At 50.5% G+C, this 12,759-nt stretch overlaps 1 protein-coding gene across 1 annotated transcript in view; it reads right to left on the bottom strand.

The window, feature by feature from the left end:
• DIP2C (disco interacting protein 2 homolog C) overlaps nt 1-12,759 on the bottom strand; it is a 169,788-nt gene that overhangs the window by 68,075 nt on the left and 88,954 nt on the right. The window contains exons 2-3 of the mRNA XM_045530775.1: nt 12,503-12,574; nt 8,294-8,404 (exon numbers count right to left, since the gene is read on the bottom strand). Coding sequence (XP_045386731.1) covers nt 8,294-8,404; nt 12,503-12,574 — 183 coding nt within the window. The remainder of the gene's footprint in view (nt 1-8,293; nt 8,405-12,502; nt 12,575-12,759) is intronic.

Here is a 12,759-nt window from a genome sequence, read left to right as displayed (position 1 = left end):
CGTATAAACCAGGCGTTTAAGCCTCACACCTCGGGTTGTGCTGAGGGAAGCGAACACACCTCGCACACCCGGTAACAGCGACGGTCACGGCGCACATGACCGCGCTCGGTCACGGCCGGGCCCTGTGCTGGGCACCTCACGGATATCTGCCCGCCTACTACACGCCACTCCCCTATGGACGTCCCTGGGGCCGGGACACGGTGGGGAGGTGGACACAGTGCACTCGCCGGCAGATGGGAGACGGGTCACTGACGGTGACAGTGGGTGGAGAATCAGACAGGACACGACAGAGGCAGACAGAGCGAGGGACGACCAGGGAGGGGTGGGGGACGCGGCAGGACGTGGCTGCACAGCACGGCAGAGCCCGGCCCTCGGCGGGACGGGATCAAGCAGGGAGAGACGCAAACTGGTCTCAGTCTGGTAGGATCAGAGGAGACCAGCAGGTAACCAGCAAGAAGTCACAGCCAAGGCCGACGACCCAAGGAGGCGCTCGCACCATTCCCATCTCTCGAACAAGGAAACGGAGCCCTAAACCCGGGGGCGGCACTGCCAGGGCTGGAACCCAGCTGCGACCACCCCCCGGGCCCCGATGCCTCTCAGGAGCCGGCAGACGCCCAGACCCTCCGGGAAGCCGCGGATGCTCAGAGCAGGGCTGGGCCAGCTGCAGCCTGTGGCCAAATCCAGCCCCCGACTCCGTTTGCAAAGGTCTGTGGGACGCAGCTGCCCCGTCCACGCCCGTGGGGTCACAGAGCAGAGGCCGTGGCCGGGGCCGGGGCCATGCCGACCCAGAAAGCTGGAAACACACATTTGCTCTCGAGCCCTTTACAGAAAGCTCTAGCCGACCCATTTCTGAGCAGGCCACGGCCACGGAATTAACTCGCCACGCAGTTTGACCCCGTCCCACTTTGTGTGCTCTGCTCCTCTCAACTGCCCCCCAGCACTTTGAAGCCCCCACGCTGCCGCACCTGCCATCTGGCAGCACCTGGCTCCTTCACGCAAATCCCAGTCGCTCTGTGAACTTGCACAAGGGTCCCGTGTGGGTTTTTATCAGAGCCGCAGGGAGACTGGGAGAGCCGGCATCTTCAGAGCACCACGATTTCCTGTCCACAGTACGTCCAATTATTTTGGTCTTCTTTGATGGTTTTCATGTAAAATTTTATAATTTTCACTATAAAGGTCTTACACATATTTTGTTTGAATTTCCACTAGGAACCTTATAGTTTTTCCTGCTATTATACGAACTTTTTAAACTACATTTTTACATTTGTGGCTCGTGCACAGAAATGACTTTTCAGATTACACTGAGCCATTATTTTTATCCTAATTTTTAATAATTAATCTGGAGATAATTTTAACGTTTCTATGTAGACGACATCCTGTGACATCCGTTCCCATACTGTCCTTATCTGTTACGGACACAGGACTCCGCCCCGGAACTGGGAATTATACTTTTTCCTTTCGATCCTCTTACGTTGTCACAGAGAATCAGGCTGCTCTGAGAGGTGGGTACAACTTTGCCGTAGACCCACAAGAGCCTGGTTTGTCCTTTGCAAGAAAATTTATAGCTACTGTTACCATTTATTTAGTGGTCACAGGACTACTCAATGTTCGCAGTTCTCAAGTTTTTAGGCGTCCTGGTCTGGTTTCTGTGTGAGGGTGGTGCTGGCCTCACAGAGTGAGTGAGAAAGTTTCCCTCCTGCTCCTACCCTGGGAAAGCAACCGCAGGAACTGGTCCAACTTCTTCCCTAGACGCTGGGTAGAATGCAGCAGTGAGCCCTTGTGGGCCTGGTGCTTACTGTTTGGGGAGGCTATTAACTATTGGCCCAATTTCTGTAATAAATATAGGCCTATTCAGATCGTCTATTTTCCTTGTGTGAGTTTCAGCAGATCATAGTTTTCAGGGTGGTCCACTGCCTCTAGGTCATTAAATCTGTAGCTTTGGAGTTGCTCACATCCCTCTAGTGACCTTTCAGGGTTCGTGGGGTCAGCAGAGATGGCTCCGCTTTCACGGCTGGCATTAGTAACTTGTGCCTTCCCTGTTTTTTTATCAGCTAACCTGGCTACAGGCTTATCGACTTTATGGATCTTCTGAAATAACCGACTTTTGGTTTATTTTTTCCTAATGATCTCTTGTTTTCAATTTCATTGATTTTTGCTCTTTTATTATTTCTTCTGCTTACTTGGGATTTAATTTGGTCTTTCTAGTTTCCTTAGATCAAAGTTTGCATTATTGGACTTTAGATCTTTCTTCTTCTCTACTATATGCATTCAAAGTCACACATTTCCTCTAAGCACTGTGTTTGCCCTAAACCACAAACGCAGGCCACTTATGTTTTCATTTTCTTTTAGGTTCAAAACATTTTTCAAGTCCTCTTGGGACTCCTTTGGTCCACGTGTCATTTGGGAGTGTGCCGTTTGATCTCCAAGAATACGGGGGCTTTCCAGCTACGTTTCTGTTACTGATTTCTAGTTCGATTCCTTTACAGTCTGAGAGCAGACTTCGTTTCCTGTTATTTCAAATTTGAGAAGATGTGTTTGATGACCCAGGATGTGATCTACGTTGGTGAATGCCATGTGAATTTGAGAAGAAAGCGTGTTTGCTGGTGATGGTTCAGCTTGGCCAGGTCTGTCGGTTGCCAACACAGGACGCTGAAATCTCCCACGCTGAAATCTCCCACGGTGACAGTGAGTGAGCTGGGCTCTGTCCCATGGCTGTTTCTTGAATTAACATATTTTGGTGCTTGTTTTGGGGTACCTATATGTCAAGGACTGTTATGTCTTCTGGGGAAATGACCCCTTTCTCATTGTGTACAACCCTCCTAACCCCCGGTAACTTTTCTTGCCCTGAAGTCGTCTCTGCTGGAATTACTATAGCTATTCCTCCTTTCTTATCAGTTATGCAACACTGCTACTTCCTCATCCCTTCACTTTACTCCATCCATGACTGTGCATTCAAAGGGTTTCCTAAACACAGCACATAACTGGGTCCTGTTTTTTATCCACTCTCAAAGTCTTCGTCTTTGAATTGGTGCTTAGATCACCGAGGTGTGAAGTGATTGATATTCGGATCAATGTCTAGATAGTTGTCACCGGTTTCTATTCGTTGTCATTGTTCTTCTTTCTCCTTCTGCTCTTTTTCTGCCTTTTCTAGTTGTATTGAGCATTTTGTACGATCCCGTTTGTCTCGTCTCCTCCCTTCCTGTCTCAATTATACTTCATTTTAAGCTGTTTCTAGTGGTTGCCCTGGAGTTGGCAATACACGTTTGTCACTAATCCAGGTCCGGTTTGGAATCGCACAGCACACAGGCAGGGCCAGGCTTCACAGCGTGTTCCCAGAGCCGCCTCCTGCAGTCACTGCACTAATCCCTGTTGCCCTGCAACCACACAGTTCACTGCTACAATTATTCCAACAAACCTGAAGACTCTATCTTACCCTCCCCCTGTAGTCCTTCTCTCCCTCCTTCCTTTCTCTACACGGATCTGAGTTTCTGACCTGCCACGTCCGGGGACTGGCGGCCCATCCGAGACTTTCTTCATCCTCCTGGTGTCTCGTCTCTGCTCCTGGCACTGCCTGGACCCCCGGTTTCCTGATCACACCGTCCACCTCCAATTTCAGGGCCGCAGTTTGCCCTATAACCTCCATTCTTTGGTGGCTCTAGGAAAAGTGGTTATTTTTAGTTTCTTCAGCTTTTTCCTTGAGAGGACAAGTGTGATGACTTCCCAGCTCCTCACGCGCTGGACTGGAACCCGGAAGTCTAGATATCTCCTATTTCATTTCATTCTCTTATTTTCTGAATTCTCCTTTCTGTGGACTTAATTGTTCTTTTCTAAAATCTTAAGTTAAATGCCTATTGCTTCAGTTTCCAGAATCCCTTCTTACCTAGTTTAGACTACGAATTTATTTCTAAGTACCGTTTTCACTGCATCTCATGAATTTTCATTCACTGTTTTTTTTTTACCTGAAATATATGAGCCTCTAAACCTGTCCCTGCTTTCAGACAAGAACCCGACCCAATCCATCCAAGCAGTTCCTCACATCTCTGCTACGCTGATATTTCTAAAATTTCCTGTTTAAATGATGAGGCACAGATATGATTAAATCCCCTTTCTCTGGCATGAGACAAACAGGCCTTCACACCCTGTCTTTGGCCTCAGTCCCACGGCCCCGGCCCAGGGCAGCACGAGCGGCAGATCGGTGCCGGCCGGCGGGGGTCACCGGCACTGTCTGGCCTGGCAGCCGCTTGCCTGAAATTGGCTGGTGCAGCAGGAGGACAATTTCAACGTTTTATTTAATCTTCACTAATTTAAATGTAAAAGGGCCCATGTGGTCACTGGCCACCGTTTTGGACAGCACAGCTCTACGCAGATGACACTGAGCTGGCTACACGGCCTGGTCCGGCTGCCCTGCGTGCTCTTCTCTCCCCGCCCATCACGCTCCAAAGGAAGGACATAGCAGCAGAACCCACGATGGAAAAACGGAGCTGCTCAGGGAGAACACACGTTGCAGAGCGGGAGCCTCGTTAAAACCAGTAAATCCAAATCCAAGTGGACTCCAGAAAGACAAACCTCCTCAATCTAGAAAATTAAACTTTAGCACTGAGCAAGAACTTGCCGCAGGGTAACACTAACAGCAAGGACGGCACCGTCTGTGTTTCTGTCCCACCGACAGCGTGGCCGGGACATTGGCTGTCGTCTGCACACTTGCTGAATGACTGGAGACCAGGACACGGGTCTATTCCCAGCAACTGACAATACCACGGTTCAGGCTGTGAACCCCACCATCAGCAGGAAACCAGCGTAAGGGAGGCCCAGGTGCAGGAGTTTCCAGCTCACATCGTCTCCAACTCGTTCAAAAACGACACAAAAAATCTTACAACAATGATTCTCAAACTCTTTGCCCCAAAGAACCATTTAAACTCCTAAAACTTACCCCAAAATTAAATAGCCTTTGATAATGGGGTTAATATTTTGATATTTATAGTATTTGAAAGTAAACTGAAAAAACTTTTAAAACACGGCACTTGATCACAGAGCCCACTGGCCATCAGAACCCTGCATGTCATGCAGCCTCGCGGCTCATCGGAGCAGAAAAGGCAGTTCTGACCGGGCTGCTCTGGAAGCCGTTTGGCCTCACAGATGCCTCTGGAAGGTCTCAGGATCCCACAGGGGTCCCTGGACTGTGTTTGAGGTTCGCTGTCCTAGAGGGACACAGGGTACGGCACGTTCTACCCCAAGGACAGCAAGGCTGAGGCTGGGCTCCTGATCACCCCGGCAGCTACTGCTGTCTGTGCACACGTGCAATGTGTAACAAATGCTTTTTACAACCGTTTCTAAGCTCATAAAAAGACAAGCAAGTCTAACCATATTAGGAAACAGCACGCTGCATGTTAATTCTGCTATTCTTCCTTGTCACAGGCAGTCTTGGTTGGAATGAATGCAACACAAATCTCAAGGTTTTCTCTTCTAGGGCTACTGGTTGGAAAAGGGTGTTAAAAAAAGAACAACTAGAATTTAAGCTCTAATTTAGACTTTATCAAGCAAAGGCAATAAAATGATGTATTTACTGTTCATCCATTCACTTCCCAAACCAAACTTACACTGCAAAAGAAAGCTATTTAAAAAGAACGCTGCATACAATCATAAAGAATTCTAAGAGTTCGTTACAGCGTTAGGTCGTAGGTTTAGAAATGAAATGGAAAACTACAGCCAGGAGAGACTGAATCCGAGACCGCAGGGCTGACAAGACTGACTGTTAATTAGGCCAGTGCTCTGAGAGATAATAGACTTATTTCTTGCTGATACAACCACACGGCTCTGCTGCAAGGTGAGCGGTCGCAGTCCCAGTGAGTGACTCCTGCAGACGGCAAACTTTCCTCCTGAAGTCTTCCGTCTTCCAGGTTGGCCCAGGAGAAAAAAGAACCAGAAAATTCTGAAGTATGTCCACTGGTGACAGACTAAAATATCTCACAGTTCATTTTAAAATGACGTGAGAATATACTCTGAGAAAGTCCATTATAGTTTATCAGTTTATCACAATTCTCATGGTATCGTCTACACAGTAAGTGAGGAGCCGTGGCAAATCCACCGTCTTTAACCCGCAAACTGGAAGGAACCCTGGCTCCGTGGCGGCAGAGAAGTGGGTGCAGAGGCAAAACTCAGACATCTGGGAGTCACCCTCGACTCCCTCTCACGCCCATCGACTCAGCCCTGAGGTCCTGCCACCACCATCTTCAAATCTCAAAGCCCTCTGGTCCTGACTCATCTCAAACACACCAATCTCAGATCCTTCGGGCTCCTCCACGTCTAATCCACGCCCCACAACACTCGGGGGCAGCATCTGCAAACCCTAAACTGGCTCCCACCACGCCTCTGCCGGATTGTCCAGTGGCACCTACATGTGCAGGGTGACGCCCGAATTCCCAAGCATGATGCCCAAGACACTTGGTGACCCGGCCCTTCCCGGCTGCTTTCTCGCCCCTCCCCAAATGTGTTTTGTTCCCTCTTCTTCCTTCCTTCCTTCAAAAACTAGGAGCCGATATTTTAGGTGCTCAGCCTACAGGAACGAACAGAACAAAGACCCTGCCTTTGCGGACCCTACCGTCTGACGGGAGGAGATGGGTAGGTAGGCAGGTGACTGATGGATGAAAGACAGATGACAGGTGAGGGATGGATGGGAGATACAGAAGGATAAACAGATGGTGACCATTAGCTGGGTAGGTAAGTAGGTGGCGGGTGGATGGATGGATGGGAGATGCAGGTAAACAGACGGTCAACCCAAGCAAAGACACGACTGAGGCACAGACACGGAGCCAGCCAGGTGGTGACAACGGCGGTGGGTACCATGGACCAGAAGGCAGAATGTGCTGAGGCAGCACAGGTCTCACAGCTTTACTCGGGTGGCTGGAGAACTCCACACACAGAGAATATTCAGAACCAGATGACACCTTAACCTCAGCCTCAGTTTCCCCTTCTGACACACAGGACAATAGCCGCTTCCCCTGCTCATCATAAAAACTGGATGAGAAAATGCCTGTGAGGAGCACTTTGAAAGATGCAGAGTGACATGCAAATGCCATCGTACAAGCCACCATCACCACCAGCTCACATGTGCCCCGAAGCAGTGGTCCCCGCAACAGCAACCAAATTTACAGGTAACTTTCTTTTAAGAATTGCAATTAGGGAGAGCAGTAAGAATTTTAATCTATATTTTGGGGGAAAACTCTCAAAAACGTAATTAAAATATTACTTTTCTATTGCTAAATTCAGGAACTTAAGCCGGCCAACCCCAGGTGACAGCCACACCACCACCGAGGGTCCCGGGCCGGTGGCACCTCCCAGACGGCTCATGAACACAAAGGGGAAATCAACATGGATGCGTGAAAGTTTAAGGATTTTGTTTCTTTTTGGAAAACTGTGCTTAAAGTCACTGAAGATAAAAAAGGAAAAAAATATACACTAGCAACCAAGATTATAAAAAATAAAATCAATGATTTAACAGTAACACCTAAAAAAAAAATGAGCAAAATTCGGCTCATGAGAGATTGGTACCTTTTTAGTCGTGTTTATTGCAGCATTATTCACAATGGCTAAAATGTGGCATCAACTTAAGTATTTATTAAGGGACGTAGGGATAAAAAAGATGTATGTACACAACGGAATATTATTTAGCCATGAAAAAGAAGGAAATTTTGTCATTTGCAGAAACATGGATAGATCTGGAGGACCTTATTTCAAGTGAAATAATTCAGGCACAGAAAGGCAAATGTTGCATTTTTAAACTCACAGATGGGACCTACAAAAAATGGATCTCAAAGAGGTAGTGAATAGAACGGTAGCTACTAGAGGTTGGTAAGGGTGGTGGGAAGGGGCAACGAAGAGGTGCTGGTGAAGGGGTAATTCTGTTTAATAGAAGGAAAAGGCTCTAGCGTTCAATAGGGCAACTATAGTTAATAATTTATCATATTTCAGAATAGCTACAAGTTTTCAAATGCTCCCAACATAAAGCAATGATAAATGTTTCAGGTGAATCATGTCCCAGTTACCCTGATTCGATCATTATATGTTACGTGCTTGTATCAAATTATAACATGTACTCCATGAATATGTACAATTATTACGTATCAAAAAATTTTATTGAAATAAGTAAAGAGTGGACAGTACTATTCACCGTCCCCCCGAGGGGGCACATGTGTGCGAGGCGGGTGCTGCCATCTGTGCAAAGCCCAGCGCAGGGGCCTCTGCCCACCCCCCCGCCCGGCTGCAGACGGAAGCGTCGCCGCAGCCCCCGCCTTACCTGACCGGTAGCGCTCATCTCGGGAGCCCGAGGACCGCCGGCGGTGGTAGCGAGAGGACGAGGAAGGTGTGACGGGCGCCCGGCGCTCTTGAGGCAAAGCCTGGTCCACCCCTGGGTGAGAGAGGGAACAGCAGGGTGAGGGGGCGGCTGCGCCCGGACGCGGGGGACATGGGGGACGCGGGGGTCGTGGGGCAGGTCACTCGGGGGGGGGGGACGCGGCCCCGACTCTCTTCACTCCCCGGCGAGGCGCCCAGCCCACGAGCAGGAGCGAAGTCCCCCAACTCGGGACGGCCACGCTGCCCCAACTCACGGCCTGTGCGCCTGGGGGTCACCAGCGCCCACGTCCCGGGGAGACTCGGGCTGAGCCACAGAAATGAACGAACCTGCTGGAGTCAGGGGACAACACTGGAGCCCGAGGAAGAATCGACTTGTGATCATTTTATCAAATAAATACACAGCAATGGTCACACGAATTCTTCAGAGAAGTAAAAATTATGTTTAACAGTCAATTAAAGTTAACTTTAAAATAAACCTTATAGGATTCAGTCACCAGGATGCAGCACGAACTCCCAGCTTTGCTGACTTCAGGGGACTCTCTGGAAAGGCTGAGCATTTTAACAAATCGTATCTGAACACGGCTTTGATGAATTACAGAAAACGCTGGCGTGGTCGGGTAAGGAGGATTCACGGGTATCGGACAAGAAGCTGACCCGAGCCTGCCCGTGGGGCTCCGACTGTGCCCAGATCACAGGTGTCAGGGAACACGGGGCAGGTAGGACAAGTGTCCCTGGGCAGGATTTAATCACTGTGCTTAAGAAATAAATAGATTCTGACAGGTTAGAAGCTCTGACTCGGGGGGCGGGGGAGGGGCTGGGAAGGGCAATATACGTAACCTAAACTTTTGTACCCCCATAATATGCTAAAATAATAAAAAAAATGAAAAAAGAAATAAATTCTGTGACACTGAGCATTAATCACCAAGTGTTGCTTCTTCAGAAAAGGACCCATAATACTTCCCCAACAGTAAATCAGACATACAAATTTTAACCAAAAAAGGGTCAGTCCCGGTTCCCCGTGGTGGGATCCCTCAACGCCGTCTACTCCGTGGATTTAACGTTCCTCTCACGGCCGTGACCCCTGCAGCTTCCCTCCCGAGGGCACGTCTGCAGGTCCCACACACAGGCTAACCCGTTAGAACCCTCACAACAGCCACCACGCTGTGGCTCGTTAGATCCCACAGCTCTTCATGGAGCGAGCACGTTAAAGTCATTAATTAATGCAGCCACCAGACACCTTCCCGGTACTGCCCACTCACGAGCCTTGTAAGACGATCTTCTAAAAACTGCCTTTTGTCCACATGGACGTCTCCCTTTGTCCTGGGTCACCACCACCGTCCTCAGGGCCACCCATAGAGTCTCCTCTGCAGGGTCGGCAGTGCCACCTACACCTGCCCGTCTCACCTGCCTGGTGGCTCTGCACAAAGTACTGCGCCTTTTGTCCCCACTGTCCTGGCTCTCAGTCACCTCCTGCTAATCCTTCCAGGACACCCACGAGAGCTGGAAAACCCCCCACACCCTCCTCGCCCACGGCCGGACACGGACGAGCTGCTGGCAGTTCTGTGGCTCAACCTCCCTTTTCCTAAAGTCCTCTTGCAGCTCCACCCGCCACTAACCGGCTCCCAGACCTGCCACGCGGTGCAGGGCTCCTTCCTCCCGGGACGCGGGCGTTTCTCATGTTCCTTGGTGCCCCCTTTCTCCCTCACACCTGAAAGGGGCTAAATGTTCGGCTGTGTCAGTACCGTCACCTGCCTGGTTCCCACAAACACTTCCCGCCCTAACCCTGCGTGGCGCCCACGGATGCCACGTAAGTGTGTAGGCTGCTGCCGGTTCACCACAGACCTCCCACGCCTGTCGTCAGAGAGCTAGTTTTGCACACAAACACTGAACATTTACTCCTGCAGGTTGAAACACGGAGGTTAAAGAGCAGTTTCTAAGAACAACCGAGTAAAACCACAGAAAGATGAGCGCTTTCCCCGGGGGCAGCAGCTCCACGTCAAAAGGAGCTAGAGTTCAGGAAGCACGTTCCGGTCACTAACTTTCTTCTGACCTCGTCGCAGGTGAGACTGGAGGTGGACTTCCACCCCGTGAACTTGTGTTCAAAGTACTGTCCGCCAGGGTGACCTCAACCTAGGGACGGGGCTGTCACCTCTAAGAGATCCTCTGTGATTAACTGATCTTTCTATTAACTCTGCTCTTTGGAGCTAAGAACAAGATAGAGCTACAGACCTCAAAGCCACTCCCGTTAGCAGAGGTCAGAGGCCAAGGTTGAACAGGTCAATCTTTACCTAGGTCTTTGGCTATGAGACAGAAGTTCACAGACGACCCAGAATTTTACCAAGAATTTTGTAACTTGTCGTGCATTCTTCTCTCTCAGGTGTTTCGTACGAGGTGCCCCGACTGAGAGGACAGAACTGATAGAACAGGACATTGTATCTAACAGGAAACGCCCAGAACGGGCCCTGCCTCGGGCTCCCTGGCCCTCACCAACAGCGCTCACCGAAACGAAAGTAAAACAGAGGCCGGTTCCCCGCGGTGCTGGCCGCCCGCTCCCTGGCCGCGGCTTCTCGGATGTCGCACACCCCGACGTGGGCAGAGCGGAACGGTCTCCTCGAGGCTCCGTCACTGTGCTGCAGTCTACACCGAACCACGGCAGCTCCGTTCGCTGCTGTAACAAGTCGAAAAAAAACTAATTAATTCAGACTTTAGTTTTTTTTAAATTTGTTACAGCGCTGAGCAGAGCTGCCGCCCCCATGCAGAACAGCACACGGACCACCACGGGGACCAGACCACCACGGGGACCGGACCTCGGGCCGCCCTCGGCCCATGCTGGGCCCGCCTCGCCCGGCACGGCTGCGGCTGGAGAACCGTCCTCCGCCAAGGCGAGGTGTCGCCTCTGTTTCACTTTAGTTCGGCTCCTCATAGAAGCTAAAATCCAGCAGCCTCTACCGCCCACGGCCGCCCCAGCCCCTCCAGGACACAAGGGTCCCGCGGGAGGGAATTCAGCAGTGGCGAGGCCGGGACAGCCAGCGCCAGGGCTCTGCTGGAAGACGGGGGACGAGGGGACGGCCACCGAGTCCCCAGCCACACCCACCCCACAGCCCCGGCACACGAGGGCTCAGCTGACCACACGCTTCCCCCAGGCGGAAGCAGGACGGCCAGGCGTCCCGCCGAGAGTGGCTGCACAGACAGACCCCCGTGCATCAACTATCTTCACCACCAGGGGAAGAAAAACACACGAAATCAAAACTGCAAACAGCAGAAACTCCACGGAGTTTCCTAGAACAGGAGCCCCCGAAACTCTCCTGCCGGCTCACGGGACCCCGGGAGGCATCAGCCCTGGGAAGACGGGGCTGGGGTCTGTGCAGGTGTAGGTGTACATGCACTTAAACCTTTGAAATTAATGCAGCAATAAAAACTACAGAGCTTAGTCTTCACCTTTAAAATCTACGTCACTATCCTTTCTCTCCGAGGCAAACATGCTTGCATTAACTCTAAGCCACTCTTCAGGCCCAGCAAATTCTCCAGGTCACCCTGGAGCTTACGTCGGAAGGCAGGTGTCAGGACTCTGGCGAAACGTCACTCTCCGACCCTCGCTCAAGTACAGAGACTTTACAAACCCACGCGTGTGAAACACTACACGGAAACAGGCTTCCTGCTTTTGCAGAATCAGCAAGACACATCTGACAACCACGTCTCAAAACTCAGCCACCTCCACGGCTCAGAGCCCAGGGCAGGAACCACAGCACTGTCTAGGTTTCTAATCCCACGACATCAGCAAAATTAGCAATCAGCAACTCGCTAAACCGAAAACCACGTTTAAGTCACAAAGGCCCCTCGTATTTTTTTTACAATTATGACATTTTAAAGTAATCAATATATTATCTACATTTAAAGTATCAATATATTATTGATCTACCCATAGATGAAATACCTATTGTATCGGGCACTTTTATATAAAACTGATATTCCTCCTATAGTCACAGAAGTCACACGAATCGTACAAAGAAAGGAATGAGCTGCGACGTGTGTGCATGTGACACACGTGACCTCCGTGCAAGTCTGGGACTGAGGAAGGATTTGCTCTCGGTTCCCTCCCCTGTGGGCTGCAGTTAGGGCTGAGGACGAGACATTTACTTATGGGGTTACGTACTGGGAGGCTGGGGAAGGTAGGCTCCGATCAACTTCGACCTCTTCTTCTCGTATCCTTTCTGCGTGATGTCGCCTGCAGGAGAAGGAGAAAGCACAATCAGAACAGCGGCGGCAGGTAGAGGGGATCATTGCAGGCATCCGAGACAACAGGCGTGAATGTCTGGGGCTCTCGTTTGACTCGCGGTTAGAATTTGGACGGAAAGCGCTGCACACGTCACTCACCTCGAGCTCTGTGCCCGCCAACAAAACCACAGCGTC

The sequence above is a fragment of the Lemur catta genome, chromosome 18, assembly GCF_020740605.2.
Source record: "Lemur catta isolate mLemCat1 chromosome 18, mLemCat1.pri, whole genome shotgun sequence".
NCBI classification, from domain to species: Eukaryota; Metazoa; Chordata; class Mammalia; order Primates; family Lemuridae; genus Lemur; species Lemur catta.
The sequence above is the reverse complement of the archived record's forward strand: the minus strand, read 5'-3'. Positions and strand labels throughout refer to the sequence as shown.